We start from the raw sequence: 16,134 nt of genomic DNA on the forward strand, positions 1-16,134 counted from the left end.
AGTTCATTGCTCTAGTAGTGGCCCAAGTCATTGTCAGACAACTCTGCTCCTTAGAAAGTTCTTAAGAGCTGGAGTCTGCTTTTTAGAAAGTTTTAAGCATTGATTCCAGCTGTATTACCGGGCATTACACAAATAAGAAACTCAAGGTAATGAAAACACTATGACTTCAGAGACATACTTTCTTTTTTTTTTTTTTTTTGAGACAGAGTCTTGCTCTGTCACCCAGGCTGGAGTGCAGTGGCATGATCTCGGCTCACTGCAACCTCTGCCTCCCGGGTTCAAGCAATTCTCCTGCCTCAGCCTCCCGAGTAGCTGGGATTACAGGTATGTGACACCATGCCCAGCTAATTTTTGTATTTTTAGTAGAGATGGGGTTTCACCATGTTAGCCAGGCTGGTCTAGAACTCCTGACCTAAGGTGATCCACCCGCCTCAGCCTCGCAAAGTGCTGGGATTACAGGCGTGAGCCACCACGCCTGGCCCAGAGACATACTTTCTTGAAACCTTTCATTTCTGAATCCTGGCTCTGCCATTACCTAGTAAAGGTACATATCTGTAGGCAAATTGCTTAACAGCCTTAACTTCCTTATCTGTTAAAAGAGGATAATAACTACCTAAAAGGGCTGTGAGGATTAAGATAGCCCATGTAAAGCTCCTGACATGTCATAAGTTTTCAATAAACATTAATTCTTTTCTCTTCCACACCCATAAAAATCCTTCAAGTATTTGAAGACAGTTATTATGTCTCCCATAAGTGTTTCTTTCCAATCCAGCCTTGAATATACCCAGTTCTTCATGAGACTGGCCCATGAGCTCCAGGGCAGGAAGATATAACTTACTCAACTCTAAACACTCCAGTTCCTGGCATAGTGTTGAGAAATAGCTGGTACTCTGGGGATATTAACTAATCAGAACTAAGATGACCTTCACATGCCAATTTCAATTTCCAGAAGTCTTCTCCCTTTGGGAGGATGCTGAGAAATTGTTTGTAGGTGTAAAGTATCAGTATGAATGTTTTTCCCCAAAATTTAGTTCCCTTGTATGTTCCTCAATAATAAGGAAATTCAGAATAAGGTTTTTGCTCAATAGCAATGCATCCCTTAGCTTCAGCTTTCTCATATAATTACCCCCATTCCCACCCCATCTTTAACTTGGTCTGTGTCTTTTATATTTGTTTGCATTGATCTGTCTATTTCTTTCATCCTTTGACAAGGAGTGTTTTAAAACATACTCTATTTTTTAAAAATATCTAAGAAAACCATTGAATCTAATTCTTATTTTATTAAATATTCTCTACTAAGAAGGACCCAGATCTAGGAGACAATTAAAATGTTTGCCAGTTCAGCATCTCAGGCTCACTTCTGTTCTCAGCTTGATGATTTCAACATCTCCCTTTCCCCTTTACAGGGAGAACACAGTAATATAGATTATTGGTTTCAAACTCCTTGTATAGTAAAAATGTCTTTAGAAAGCAAATATCAATCACGTTTTTAAAATAGCACAACATAGGTAAGCAAGGTTTTGCACACCAAGCAAGAATTTTTTTTTTTTCTAACTCTGCCTCTGGGCAAGGAGAGCAAAGCATTGAAACATCTGAATCAACTGGTATCTCCACTTTTGTCACATGGCTAAATGGGGGCCTTTATTTTTAAACACATGATTGACACCCATCTCTCAGGTTTGGGTCAAATACGGGCCATCTTGTGGGCAGACAGAGGAATCAGATGACTTATGAGGTCCCTGCCAGCACTATGATTTGTCAGACAGAAATGTAATTATGTCCTTAGGTTAAAAAATGGGGGAGGGAAGCCAACACTACCTTGAAGAGCCTTCAAAACTATAATCTGCAAAAGTCAGTAAATGAATCAAGAAACCCCCTCCCCTTTCTTTTGATGCATCTGAAGCTAAGATTTAATTGAAACTGCCTAAAGAAGGAAATAAAATTAAGACAACTGACAACAGAGCAGGGGAGACTGGATTTGGTGGTGATGTCAGGTCATTAGACCCAGAGGGTGTCTCCTTCTTAACTGTGCAATTAGGACCTCAATAAAAGGTTCCAGCTCCTGCTGTCAGCTCACAGCCCGCTGCCCCACGTTCTACCTGCTCTCGCTTGTGAACTAGGTAAGTCCATCTGCTTGAGCATACTTGGGATTTCAGCTGCTGTTTTGCTTATATGTGAGATTGCAAGAGGATTTCAAAGGAAACACACTTTAAGTCTATGTCAACCCCTATTAATAATAATAAACTGGGAGCGCCAACCACCCAAATGCATTCCTTGATTATGGAACTTCTTTGATCATTTTCTTTTTTAAAAAAACATAAATTGTTTAGACGTCATAGGCATGAATATTATTCAACAAGGCACAGGATCAGATCTCTATTGCAATGAAAATGTAGAAGCATTTAAAGGATGGGAAATGAATGAATAAGGGGTCGGGACATGGAATCGTGTCTTCTTGGTTAAAGCATGTTGTTACCACCTGCAAACATAGGGGTTAATTTTCTTGGTGTGACTTATCTTTCCACTAGAAGCTTTGCTAACTTTAAAGGTTATGTCCTCCTAACCGCAGGAGGCTAGACTGAGCCGAAGGGAGAGGAGAGCAGATAGACACTCTTGGATGAGGCTGGAAGAATGGGTCCAACTCTATTGGCTTCATTTATGCATTTCAATCCTTATGCTTGAGTTCTCTTATCACCTTCCTTTTGCAATGAAGCTTTCTCTGAGCACATGAATGTTGCTGTTTACTGAAGGGTGGGGTGAATTGTCTCTTCTTATACTTACCTATGCTGGGTCTGATTTCACCACAATGTCTGGTACAAAACTAAATCACCCCTGGAGTTCAGATATAATATTTTAAGATACAGAATAGAGCAGGGGTTGCAGTGGAGATGGGGGAGGAACAAAAAGGATAATCTTGGTATCTCCTCCCTGAAGGACCCATCCTGGAAAATGAGCTTTGTTTATTCTTTCTCACAGCCTCTCCTGAGTTTGTAAAGATGCCTCAGCTCCTGAGAAATGTCCTCTGTGTAATTGAGACATTCCACAAATATGCCAGTGAGGACAGTAACGGGGCAACACTGACTGGCAGAGAGCTGAAACAACTCATCCAGGGTGAGTTTGGGGACTTTTTTCAGGTGAGCTTCTCACAGAGCTGTGTAAATTCTTTCCAACTCACCCTTTCTTTATAATCCAAGCAAGATGAGCATATGTGATCCCCATCCATTTTACACCTAGCTAACAGTTCTCAGTACTCACTGTCTCTTGAACAACTATTTTCAGTCTCAGTTCCATACTCTGTGCAATTACTTAGAGAAAAAGAGGTTTTCGTCACTGGGATTATTGCTTCTGCAAAGCCGACTTCTGAAAGGAGTCATAAACCATTATGCATCAAAATGCAACTCACAAGTGTTGTAAATGCTCTTTCTCAGGCATAGCTCTCTGATGAAAAATGGCTTGCAGAACCAATAAGTTCTTGCTGTTCTGGGAAAGTTAACCAGTTACTGAGGAATGAGGTCAGAAAAATAGGATTCTTGGGAGACACTTAGGACACTGGACCACATATAAATAAGCTGATTTCTCACTGTGTTTTCATGCAGCCATGTGTCCTTCATGCTGTGGAAAAAAATTCGAATCTTCTGAATATTGACAGTAATGGCATCATCAGTTTTGATGAATTTGTTCTTGCAATCTTCAACTTGTTGAACCTCTGTTATCTTGACATAAAATCATTACTAAGTTCTGAACTAAGACAGGTGACTAAACCAGAGAAGGAGAAGCTAGATGATGTGGATGTTCAGGCAACCACCGGAGATGGTCAGTGGACAGTGGGAACTTCACCAACTCAAGAAGAGAGGATGCTTCCTTCAGGAATGGCATCATCATCTCAGCTCATCCCTGAAGAAAGTGGAGCAGTTGGAAATAACAGAGTGGACCCATGGAGAGAAGCCAAGACTCACAACTTTCCAGGAGAAGCATCTGAACACAATGATCCTAAGAACAAACACCTGGAAGGAGATGAACAAAGTCAGGAAGTGGCCCAAGATATACAAACAACAGAAGACAATGAAGGCCAACTTAAGACAAATAAGCCAATGGCAGGATCAAAAAAGACCAGCAGTCCCACAGAGAGGAAGGGACAAGATAAGGAGATCTCTCAGGAAGGAGGTGAACCAGCCAGAGAGCAAAGTGTTTCCAAGATAAGAGACCAGTTTGGAGAACAGGAAGGAAACTTGGCAACCCAAAGTTCACCACCAAAAGAAGCAACACAAAGACCATCTGAAGATCAGGAAGTTAGAACAGAAAAGGAAAAACACTCTAATATACAAGAATCACCCCTACAAAGAGAAGATGAGCCCAGTTCACAGCATGCTGACCTGCCAGAACAAGCTGCTGCCAGGACACCATCTCAGACACAGAAATCAACTGATTCCAAGGATGTCTGTAGAATGTTTGACACTCAAGAACCAGGAAAGGATGCTGACCAGACACCAGCTAAAACAAAGAATTTGGGTGAACCTGAGGATTATGGCAGAACATCTGAGACCCAAGAAAAAGAATGTGAAACAAAGGACCTGCCAGTCCAATATGGTAGCAGAAATGGTTCAGAAACATCTGACATGAGAGATGAAAGGAAAGAGAGGAGAGGTCCTGAGGCCCATGGAACAGCAGGGCAGAAAGAACGTGACAGAAAAACTCAGCCACTAGTCCTGGAAACCCAAACACAGGATGGGAAGTATCAGGAACTCCAAGGATTATCAAAATCAAAAGATGCTGAAAAAGGTTCTGAGACACAATATCTAAGCTCAGAAGGAGGAGATCAGACTCACCCTGAACTTGAAGGAACAGCAGTCTCAGGAGAAGAGGCAGAACACACCAAAGAAGGCACAGCAGAAGCACTTGTGAACAGCAAAAACGCACCTGCAGCAGAAAGGACACTGGGGGCAAGAGAAAGAACACAAGATTTAGCACCACTTAAGAAGCAGTCTGTAGGAGAAAATACTAGGGTCACCAAGACTCATGACAAACCAGTTGAGGAGGAGGATGGTTACCAGGGGGAGGACCCTGAGTCACCATTCACACAGAGTGATGAGGGGTCTTCTGAAACTCCCAACAGCCTGGCTTCAGAGGAAGGCAATAGCAGCTCAGAGACAGGTGAACTGCCTGTGCAAGGGGACTCCCAGAGTCAAGGGGACCAACATGGAGAGTCTGTGCAAGGAGGTCACAATAATAACCCAGATACCCAGAGGCAGGGAACACCTGGTGAGAAAAACAGAGCTCTGGAGGCAGTGGTACCAGCAGTCAGAGGAGAGGATGTACAGCTCACAGAGGACCAGGAACAGCCTGCCAGAGGAGAACACAAGAATCAAGGCCCAGGGACCAAAGGCCCAGGTGCAGCTGTGGAGCCCAATGGACACCCAGAAGCACAGGAATCCACAGCAGGAGATGAAAATAGAAAGTCCCTGGAAATAGAGATCACAGGTGCCCTGGATGAAGACTTCACTGACCAGCTTTCCCTAATGCAGCTCCCTGGAAAGGGAGATAGCAGAAATGAATTAAAGGTCCAAGGCCCAAGTAGCAAAGAAGAGAAAGGAAGAGCAACAGAGGCCCAGAATACTCTGTTAGAAAGTCTAGATGAGGACAATTCTGCCTCCCTCAAGATACAACTTGAAACAAAGGAACCTGTAACATCGGAGGAGGAAGATGAAAGTCCCCAAGAGCTGGCAGGAGAAGGTGGTGACCAAAAAACTCCAGCCAAGAAAGAGCACAATTCTTCAGTCCCCTGGCCAAGTCTTGAAAAGCAGATGCAGAGAGACCAAGAGCCCTGTTCTGTGGAGAGGGGTGCAGTCCATTCCAGTCCACTATACCAGTACCTACAGGAGAAGATACTGCAGCAAACAAATGTAACCCAAGAGGAGCATCAAAAGCAAGTTCAGATAGCCCAGGCATCAGGCCCAGAGCTTTGCAGTGTATCCCTCACCAGTGAGATCTCAGATTGTTCTGTCTTTTTCAACTACAGCCAAGCATCACAACCATATACCAGGGGACTTCCACTTGATGAGAGTCCTGCTGGTGCACAGGAAACACCAGCTTCCCAGGCCTTGGAAGATAAGCAAGGACACCCTCAGAGAGAGAGGCTGGTACCACAAAGGGAGGCAAGCACCACAAAGCAATGAATCATTATCATCTCAACATGCCCCCGATTTCTCTCCCAATCACCCTCAATACTCACGTGTACACATTCAGATGCAGATTAACAATCTTTTAAATTTTCTTCCTAAATTTCTACAAAAACAAATAATAAAATATTCAGCAGTGGGGGACACCACTAAAGAAACATCTGAGCAAACAAATACAGTCAGTAAAACTCCTACCAAACAATGCTACTTCCAAATGCCAAAATGGGCTTTGTCATGAGACAGTTTATCTCAATGTACCTGTCATTAAAAATGGAAAAATTCCTTCCATATCTTTAGCAGGTGCCAGTTTTTCCAGCTGATTCATTGAATTTAAAATAGAGCAGTAGGAAATTATAAGACTCTGCAATAATATCTCATAATCATAAAATATTAATTCATATATATAGATTACTCTGCTTCATGATATTTCCTAGAAGTATTTCAAGTTCATCCTAAAATTTTATCCTTCAAAATAATTTTAGACAATGCCATAACTTAATTATGATTTTCTAACACTTGATTAAAGTAAATTTATGACTCTGCTCATGTTCAGGTGCAGCTGAATCTATCGCCATGGATTCATTCTTTCAATTACTCATCCAACAAATTTTTATTAAATCCCACTCCTTACACAAACTTTTCATAGCTTTTGGCTCAAATAAACAATCAGAATAATTATGAGAGAAAACACAAATCTAAAGTATGTTTGATTTTATAAGAAGCTCTTGTAACCAACCATCCAGTGAGTCTACTAAGTGTTTACCTATATGGTTTGATGAGGGTATTAAATTAAAATTGATAATTAAACAACCTGATGATCAATCTCTTTTGTTGGGTCATTTTTTCCCCTCATTCTCCGTCTTGCCTTGGAGACACTGATCAAAAATGAAAACAATCTTAGTTATTTGTGTTTTTTCAAAAGACTATAATTAAAGTATCATGCTCTTCAAGCTTAGTCATGACCCAGGAAAGGAATAAAATTGTTATCATACAATGTTTCCTGAAGCCAAAAAGCAGTCCAATACTCCATCTCCCATTGCATTCTGCCTTCGAGGTTCAGTATTCTTCCACTTCAACCTTCACATTTTCCAGAGCCTAAAATCCAAGTATATAACCTCCCCCTCCAATATTTTCAGCTCTTTTCATTCTACACTCAAATATGAATTATATCCCTATCTGAAAAAAATATTACTTTAAATGAGCAAGAAACATGAGACAATTCATAAAAAAGAAAAATATATATATTTCTTTTAGTTTGTCTATGCTCTAATATACATACACATACACAAACATACATATGTACTACACTAGAGCATAGACTTACTAAAGGAAAAAATTATATACATAATTTTTAGTTTATAAAATTATATACATAATTTTTAGTTTATAAAATTATATACATAATTTTTAGTTTATAAAATTATATACATAATTTTTAGTTTATAAAATTATATACATAATTTTTAGTTTATAAAATTATATACATAATTTTTAGTTTATAAAATTATATACATAATTTTTAGTTTATAAAATATGCATAATTTTTAGTTTATAAAATTATATCTAATTTTTATTTATATATAATTATAGATAATTTTAGTATAAATAAATATATACATACTAGAGCATAAACTTGTCATCCCTTTTGGCAAGCAATGTGGCAATAAGTATCTGAGCCCATAAAAATGAAAAACTTCATTATTAATAAATTCACAAAAGAAGCTATACAGATGGCCAATAAACATTCGAAACCCTCACTAGAATTGAAGAAAATGTGAATGACAAAACAGCTCCAGTGGCAGTGGTGCTGGCAGTCATAGAAAAGGATGCACAACTCACAGAGGAACAAGAACAGCCAAAAAGCAGAAACGTTTACCTATACGGTTTGCTGACGGCATTAAATAAATGGGCAGTGGCTCATGCCTGTAATCCCAGCACTTTGGGAAGCCAAGGCAGGAGGATCACTTGAGCTCAGGAGTTTGAGACAAGCCTGGACAACATAGTGAGACCTAATCTCTACTAAAATAGAAAAAGAAATCAAAATTTTCTGTACTAAGCATATTTTATTTTCTTAACTGAAAAAATTAAAAACTTAATAGCAACAATTTTTAAACACTCTCTTAGCATTCCAGCAATCAGCACTAATAGAATGGTGGGCAGAAAGAAGAAAAGTTTGCTGAATATATATATATATATATATGTTTTTGCCATCATCCTTCAAGAAGTATTCCTTTGAAGGTGATGTTGCCCTCCATCCAACAAGCCTAAAGACCTCCAGCTTCCACAGTTTTGGACATCGGGCATTGATGACTGTCTTTCATGAAATACTCCCTTCAGTGGTCTTTCCCCATCTCCCTAGTTAATTCCTCTCATCCAGTTCCCCAGACTGTGCCCCCTTTCCAAGGACTCTTCTTTTTATGAACTTTCTCCTCGTGAGAACCCATGCTTGGTCCAACTTACTATTATCTCTTTCACACTGATGAGTCTCAATTCACCTTGTTCAAACCTGACTGTGCACTTCAATCCAGTCTCTACAAATGCTCACATATATGACGCCTTCTATTGTCAACCACTTCCAGACAAACTGGTTTGTCTTCTCAATTTCCTTCCTACTGTCATTCTCTCAATCTTCATTCTATCATGCTTCAAAGGCACAAACTTTGGAATCATCATTTGCCTTGTCTTATTCTTCATATCTAATCCACTTTGTTATCTCAATAGTTTTTCTTTTTTTTAACTTCTTGCCTTTTAATAATATCTTTGAATATAGATGGTTTCAATTCTCCAATAACAAGATGTAGAGTGGTCAAATGGTTTTTCATACATGTTTTCCTAGTCCAGACACCCAAAAGTATGTCCCTCTCTTGGGCATAAGAAAACCTAGAGTTATATTTAGGGCATCATGTGTGGTGAATAGTTGACCGAGCTGGCATGCTCACAATGACCAAATTATGTTTGTCATATTTTAATCCAATACATTGATCTACTATGAACTTGTAAATAATGTATTTGCTTTCTAGACACATTCCAGGAAGACCAGAGAAACTGACTTTTATCCATATGGAATAATCCACTGGCAAATTTCTTTTAGGACAGACCAAAGCTGATCTAGAACATAATCTTTACATACTTGGATCCTTCCCATCAAACAAGAAAGAACATCTGGGGTGAAAGGCTCCATTAGAAGAGCAATGTGGGATGGTGCTGTGCTGACAACTGGTAGTTCCTGCCCTACATCTTTGTAGAGGACTGGAGCCCAGAGCATGCCATGGTCAACTTGTATGTTGAAGTGAAGAACTCCTTCGAGGTGTGCATGTGCTTATTACAGATATGCCATGGTGCCAAGTACCCCAGGACTACAGGAAAAAATAAGAATAGATGCTGTATCCATGATCATGAGGCACACAGGCCAGAGCGCCAGCTGTGGAATCACACAGCCCAGGTTCAAAGCCTGGCTGGGCCATGACCACCTGAATGACCTGAGGAATGGTCTCAGGCAAATTTGCAAAAAGTGGAGACACTGTCTGCCAGGGAGGCATGTGGTAAGAGGCGCATCCAGTCAGGTCAGGGCACCGCGTCCTCTCTTTGGAAACCTGCGGAGCGAGGCTGGTGGCCCTTGAAGCCACAGCAGCCATGGAGAAGGCGGGCCTGGCTCCAGGCGGCACAGAGGCACTGGAGAGGACCCGGGGGAGCCTAGCGGGATCTGGCTGGTCCTGCGCTCTGCTTCCAGGTTCTGGCCCTGTAACCCGGGAGACAGGGCTGGCCAAGACAGGGCCACTGGGTGCCAGCCAGCACCTGGGCCGGGCGCCAGGCGGAAGGGCTCTGGCGAATCAGCCCCGCACCCCCAACAGCCCCACAGGGGGGCCCATCCAGGGCCACACACCTGCCCCCAGGAGCAGGACGTCCCTGAGGCTAGAGCCCAGCTGGACCGGCGGAAGGGTCTCACCCTTTGCCCTTTTACTCCTCTTGTAGGCACCCTCGCTGGGCTCCTAAGCACTCCTCCACAACCCTGGCTCTGTCACCAGCCCCATGGTGATGTCATAAACTCCCAGATGCCCAGTGTGCACCCGGCCACAGAGAAGTGGGTGACTTAGGAGTATCCTCTCTGCTTCTGACCCTTAGTTTCGTCTGTGCACAACTCGCTCAAAATGGGCAACTCACTAAGCTTATTTTGTTCCTGGTTCCGCCGCAGGTCCTGGCCATGCCATCGGCAACCTGCTTGTCTTGTCCGTGAGGCCTTCCCAGCTGGCCGGGCTCACCCAGCGGCTCCTGCACCTGTGCCTGCCCGGGGAATCGTGGGCCGTTTCCCACTCCTCTTCAACCGTCAGCGACATCTTGGGCCTTCTTTTCCAGTCAGGTGGGATGGCGCCCCTATGAGACTGTGTCTTATCCCTCAGAACATGGGCACCCCACAGAGGGTCCTGCCTCCTGTGGTCTGGAGCCCCCCTTCAAGGAAGAAACCCATGCTGTCTGCTTGCAACTCCATGATGTTTGGACACCTCAGCCCCGTGAGGATCCCTCATCTCAGAGGCAAGTTTAACCTTCAACTTCCTTCATTAGATGAGCAGGTGATCCCAGCCAGGCTCCCCAAGATGGAGGTGAGGGCAGAAGAGCCCAAAGAAGCAACGGAGGTGAAAGACCAGGTAGAGACCCAGGGGCAGGAGGACAATAAAAGGGGCCCCTGTAGCAATGGGGAAGCAGCCTCCACCTCTAGGCCCCTGGAGACTCAGGGAAACCTCACTTCCTCCTGGTACAATCCCAGGCCCTTGGAGGGAAATGTCCACCTCAAGAGCTTGATAGAAAAGAACCAGACTGACAAGGCCCAGGTGCATGCAGTGAGTTTCTACTCCAAGGGCCATGGAGTCGCCAGTTCACACAGCCCTGCTGGAGGCATCCTTTCTTTTGGGAAGCCTGACCCACTTCCAACAGTGCTCCCTGCCCCAGTTCCGGGCTGCTCCCTGTGGCCAGAGAAGGCGGCCTTGAAGGTGCTGGGTAAAGACCACCTGCCCAGCTGTCCAGGCTTGCTGATGGTGGGGGAGGACATGCAGCCCAAGGATCCTGCAGCTCTTGGATCAAGTAGGTCTTCTCCATCCAGAGCTGCCAGCCACAGTTCCCGCAAAAGAAAACTGTCGGAGCCACTGCTGCAGCTGCAACCGACCCCTCCCCTGCAACTGAGGTGGGATAGAGACGAGGGGCCCCCACCGGCTAAGTTTCCATGTCTATCTCCTGAGGCCCTGTTGGTGGGTCAGGCTTCCCAAAGAGAAGGACCCCTCCAGCAGGGCAACATGTGTAAGAACATGAGGGTGTTAAGTAGAACATCAAAATTCAGGAGACTAAGAGAGCTGCTTAGGAGGAGAAAGAAGAGACGGCAGGGCAGGTGTGGTGGCTCACACCTGTAATCCAGCACTTCGGGAGGCCCAGGCAGGTGGATCAGGAGGTCAAGAGATTGAGACCTGAGGAGCATCTCTGCCTGCACCATCTGGGAAGTGAGGAGCGCCTCTGTCCAGCCGCCGCCCTGTCTGGGAAGTAAGGAGCGCCTCTGCCTCGCTGCCGTCCTGTCTGCAAAGCAACGAGTGCCTCTGCCCGGCCTCCTCACCGTCTGGGAAATGAGGAGCACCTCTGCCTCGCCGCAGTCCTGTCTGCGAAGTGAGGAGTGCCTCTGCCCTGCCTCCTCACCATCTGGGAAATGAGGAGTGCCTCTGCCTGGCCACCATCCCATCTGGGAAGTGAGGAGTGCTTCTGCCCAGCCGCGGCCCTGTCTGGAAAGTGAGGAGCACCTCTGCCCGGCCCCCTCACCGTTTGTAAGGGAGGAGCACCTCTGCCCAGCCCCTGCACCGTCTGGGAAGTGAGGAGCTCCTCTGCCCGGCCCCCTCACCATCTGGGAAGTGAGGAGCGTCTCTGCCCGGCTGCTGTGCAACCTTCCAAGTGTGAAGTGACAGCCTTGTGTGTGATCTTTCTGCCCTCCCCAAGTTTGCATTTTCGACATTAAAGTTTACTTTTTAATTAAAAAAAAGGAGATCGAGATCATTCTGGCCAACATGGTGAAACTCCATCTCTACTGAAAATACAAAAATTAGGTGGGCATGGTGGCTTGTGCCTGTAGTCCCGGCTACTCAGGAGGCTGAGGCAGGAGAATGGCTTGAACCCGGGAGGTGGAGGTTGCAGTGAGCCGAGATCGCACCATTGCACTCCAGCCCGGTGACAGAGCAAGACTCCGTCCTGAAACGATGTTGTAGTTGAGAGCAGGATGGTCTTTTGGGACAGGAGGAACAAGAGGTTCTGGTTGCCACTCTTCAATTAGTTCTTCTTTTTCCTTGACTGTTAAGATCAGATCGTTCTTGTAATTTGTAAGTCTTAGAGAAAAGAAGTCTGATTATCCAGAGAATCAGAATCCCTTCCAAAATAAAATGGTAAGCAGGAGCCTCGTAAAGCGCCTGTACCATCTCCACCAGAACCCACTGCTCAGTGGCAGTCGCCATAGTTAGCCGCTTCCTCTATAGTTTTTCTTAAGTCTATATTCTAGATCCATCTTTCATTCTCCATTCCCTGTAGGACTTCATGTACCCTTCACCTAAAATGATATCTTTCCCTGCAACTTTTCCTGAATGACCAATCCCGTTTGTCTTATGGGATCTGATGCCAATGACACTTTATTCATTCATTCCAAATTTTCTTTAAAAAAAAAAATCCATGTTAGTGCCAGATATTAGGTGAAGCATTAGGGATACAGCAGTGTCCAAAACAAGTTAGCTCGTCATCTTGGAGCTTGTATTCTACTGAAGGAAGGGAGAGACAAACAATAACAAATAAACCAGACAATTCCAGGTAATAATGGAAGATAATGTGATAGAGAGGAGGCAGGGGAGCAGGGAGGCAGAGGCAGGCAGGACGCAGCTCCAGAGTACTACTTGAACCTTTCCTGATGCCCTGGCCAGAGGAGATCTTATCCTCCTCTGAACTCCATAATCTTTATTTGCGCTATTTTAAAAAATCATTCTGTATTGAGTTATAATTATTTGTGTGCTTGTCTAAGCTCTCCTTTTAGACTATAAACTCCTTGATGGCAAGGCTCACAACTTACGCATCTTGCTATTCTTCAGTAGCATGAAGTTTAGCGCCAGATTTTTTTTTTTTTTTTTTTTGGAGATGGAGTTTCGCTCTTTTTCCCCAGGCTGGAGTGCAATGGCACGATCTCAGCTCACTACAACCTCCGCCTGCCGGGTTCAAGCGATTCTCCTGCCTCAGCCTCCCAAGTAGCTGGGATTACAGGTGCCTGCCACCATGCCCAGCTAATTTTTTGTATTTTTAGTAGAGACGGAGTTTCACCATGTTAGCCAGGATGGTCTTGATCTCTTGACCTCGTGATCCACCCGCCTCAGCCTCCAAAAGTGCTGGGATTACAGGCGTGAGCCACCACACCCGGCCGCGCCAGATGTATTCTATGGTTTCAATAAATGTTTGTTGAATACATAAGTGAGTGCCTATATCATTGCAACAGCCTCTTCTTAGCTGTCCCCCCATTCCTGTCCAGTCCCCATTCAATCACTCATGAATTTTGCAAAACACTGTTTGCACCTTTTCACCTCCCTCTGTTCAAGACCTCTCAGTGACACTTTATGCTTTCCTACATGCCACATCAAGTTTAAACTGATCAGACTCTCTATAATCTATCTCTCTAATTACAATTTACCACTAGTTTCTGTAGAAATCTTTCAGAAGCCATAGATTGGTCATCTAATTGTCTTTTAACTTTCAACCCTCACCTTAATCATTTAAATTCTATCCTATTAGGTTTACAAGTACATTGTTGGGATTGAATTCGCTCATTCATTCATTTTATTTGAACATATTTGTTAAGCATTGGTCATGTGCCAGGCACCATGGTGTACACTGGACATGCCTGAGTGAATGGAACAGTCATGGTCCCTGCACTCATGTCCCTGCATAAGAGAGGTGGTCTTAAGACAAAAAGTTCTGCAAAGAGCTATTCAAAGGCAAGTTGTTAGTAGTAGTATTACTTCCAGCTCCATGCCTCTGCTCTTGTGGTCACCCTCGCTGAAATGTTTTTTTAATTTCCTCTCTACTTCCTCAATTATACCTATCCTTCAAGTCCTAGACTAAATCTGACCTCCACTAGAAAGCTCACACTGATCTTTTAACTGTTATATCATTCATAGCCTGCACCATCCAGATTAGTACTTTAATATTTATTAGCTAATATTACTCACTAATTGTTCTCAGCATTATTTCCCCAGACAAGTAGATTACAAGCCACTGAAGAGAAGGGATAATTTTTATACCCTAATACCCCAAGTGTCCTTGAGTAAATTACTTAACTTCTGTGACCTCAGTATCTGCCTGTATAAAATGTTATTATAACTCACAGTTATTGTGAAGAATTAAAAAGAAAAAGCTAGTATGCAGAAGATACAAAGTATGCCTATAAGTCAATGAGTAAAAGGCAATCTCTTTCCTTAAAAAAAAAAAAGGAAAAGACACAAAAGGAGATTTTTTAAAGCCAATAAAAAAGATACTGGCTCAACCTCATCAGATATCAGATAATTGCAAATTAAATCATGTTGAGAACCACTCATACCTATCAAATGTCTGAAATTTACAAGCAATAATGTCAAGTGTGTGCAAAGATGTAGAGCAATTAGAACTCTCACACTAGTAGTAGAAAAATAAATTGATACAATAATCATTTAGGAGAACTGTAGGGCAATATCTCTAAAGCTAAACATATGCAAACTCCATAACTAAGTAACTCCAGCCCAGGCAGATAACCCAACAGAAATGCACCAAAAGACATGTTGAAAAGTATTCATTGCAGCACGGTTTGTTACACCCCAAAGGAGAAGACAATCCAAAGATCTATTAACTGAAAATGGACAACAACAAATTGTGCTATATTCATCAATGCACTATTATACAGCAATGAGACTGAAAGAATTAAAGCCGTATGCCACAACATAGAAGAACTTCACAAGCATAATGTTGACAAAATTAAGCCAGACACAAAAGCCTTCATACTGAGTGGCTGCATTTACATAAAGTTCAAAACCAACAACCAAAAGAAAACCCTAATCTATGGCATTAGAAGTCAGGATAATGGTACCACTAGGGAGGAGGGAAGGGGAAGAACATGGGGACTTTCAGAGTCCTGATTAATGTTCTATTTCTTGATTTGGGCAGTGGTTACATGGAAGTGTTTACTTTGTAATAATTCATTGTTGTACACTTATGATCTGAATATTCTTCAATAAGAAAATGTGTTTAAAGAGAATAAGTGGAACAATACATATGAAAGTGCCCAGCAAACCACCTGGAATTAGTAGATGCTTAATATGTATCTGTTTACTATTTAACATTGAACCTGGAATAGTACCAAATATGAGAGACACTTTATTCATCTATTAACTTAACAATTGACCACCTATTAAACTATGTATACAGGGTATATGGTGATTAACAAAATAGACAATTCATAATAGCTTTCACCGAGTTACATATTGAAGTCAGATCCTTAATTTTTTTATGCCCATTGAATAAAACCTCCTCATTCATATGCTCAATTTTTGCGAAAACTATAAGAAATACACATGTGAAACTCACCACTTCTTTGGCTGTCAAAATGCTGTTGAGAACTTTGTCCATTTTATCATGCAGTACTCACCTTTATAAAGTCCCCATGAGATATTCTTTTTAGAATTCAGTCCTGAGAAATGCTCTCTTTTGCCACAAAAAGCGTACATAGTTATCTTACTTTCTGATTGTGAAGGCCATAAAACTGATGGTGTTTTCCTTTGGGAATTGCTGTCAGAAATCCCTGAGCCAAGAATGAAGAGTAATAACAGCAATTGTGTTGACCCTCATGGTTGACAAATTTGAATTTTCCTTTTTCCTAGTTCTAATTTTCTACCTTTTTTATTTAACCACTTTACTGTATATGATAAGC

The 16,134-nt window shown here is 42.7% G+C and overlaps 1 protein-coding gene and 1 pseudogene across 2 annotated transcripts; both read left to right on the plus strand.

The window, feature by feature from the left end:
• The first annotated feature begins 2,075 nt into the window (after window positions 1-2,075).
• Window positions 2,076-6,998, plus strand: TCHHL1 (trichohyalin like 1). The gene is made up of 3 exons (XM_003817221.5): window positions 2,076-2,120; window positions 2,977-3,134; window positions 3,597-6,998. Exons 2-3 carry the CDS (start codon window positions 2,997-2,999, stop codon window positions 6,171-6,173), a joined length of 2,715 nt encoding a protein of 904 aa, XP_003817269.3. The 5' UTR covers window positions 2,076-2,120; window positions 2,977-2,996; the 3' UTR covers window positions 6,174-6,998.
• A 3,262-nt stretch (window positions 6,999-10,260) lies between these two features.
• On the plus strand, window positions 10,261-12,175 carry LOC100995410 (putative UPF0607 protein ENSP00000383783; annotated as a pseudogene). The gene has a single exon (XR_008625659.1). The product of XR_008625659.1 is annotated as a putative UPF0607 protein ENSP00000383783 (transcript).
• The last annotated feature ends 3,959 nt before the right edge of the window (window positions 12,176-16,134 follow it).

This window comes from Pan paniscus, chromosome 1 (assembly GCF_029289425.2).
Source record: "Pan paniscus chromosome 1, NHGRI_mPanPan1-v2.0_pri, whole genome shotgun sequence".
NCBI lineage: Eukaryota > Metazoa > Chordata > Mammalia > Primates > Hominidae > Pan > Pan paniscus.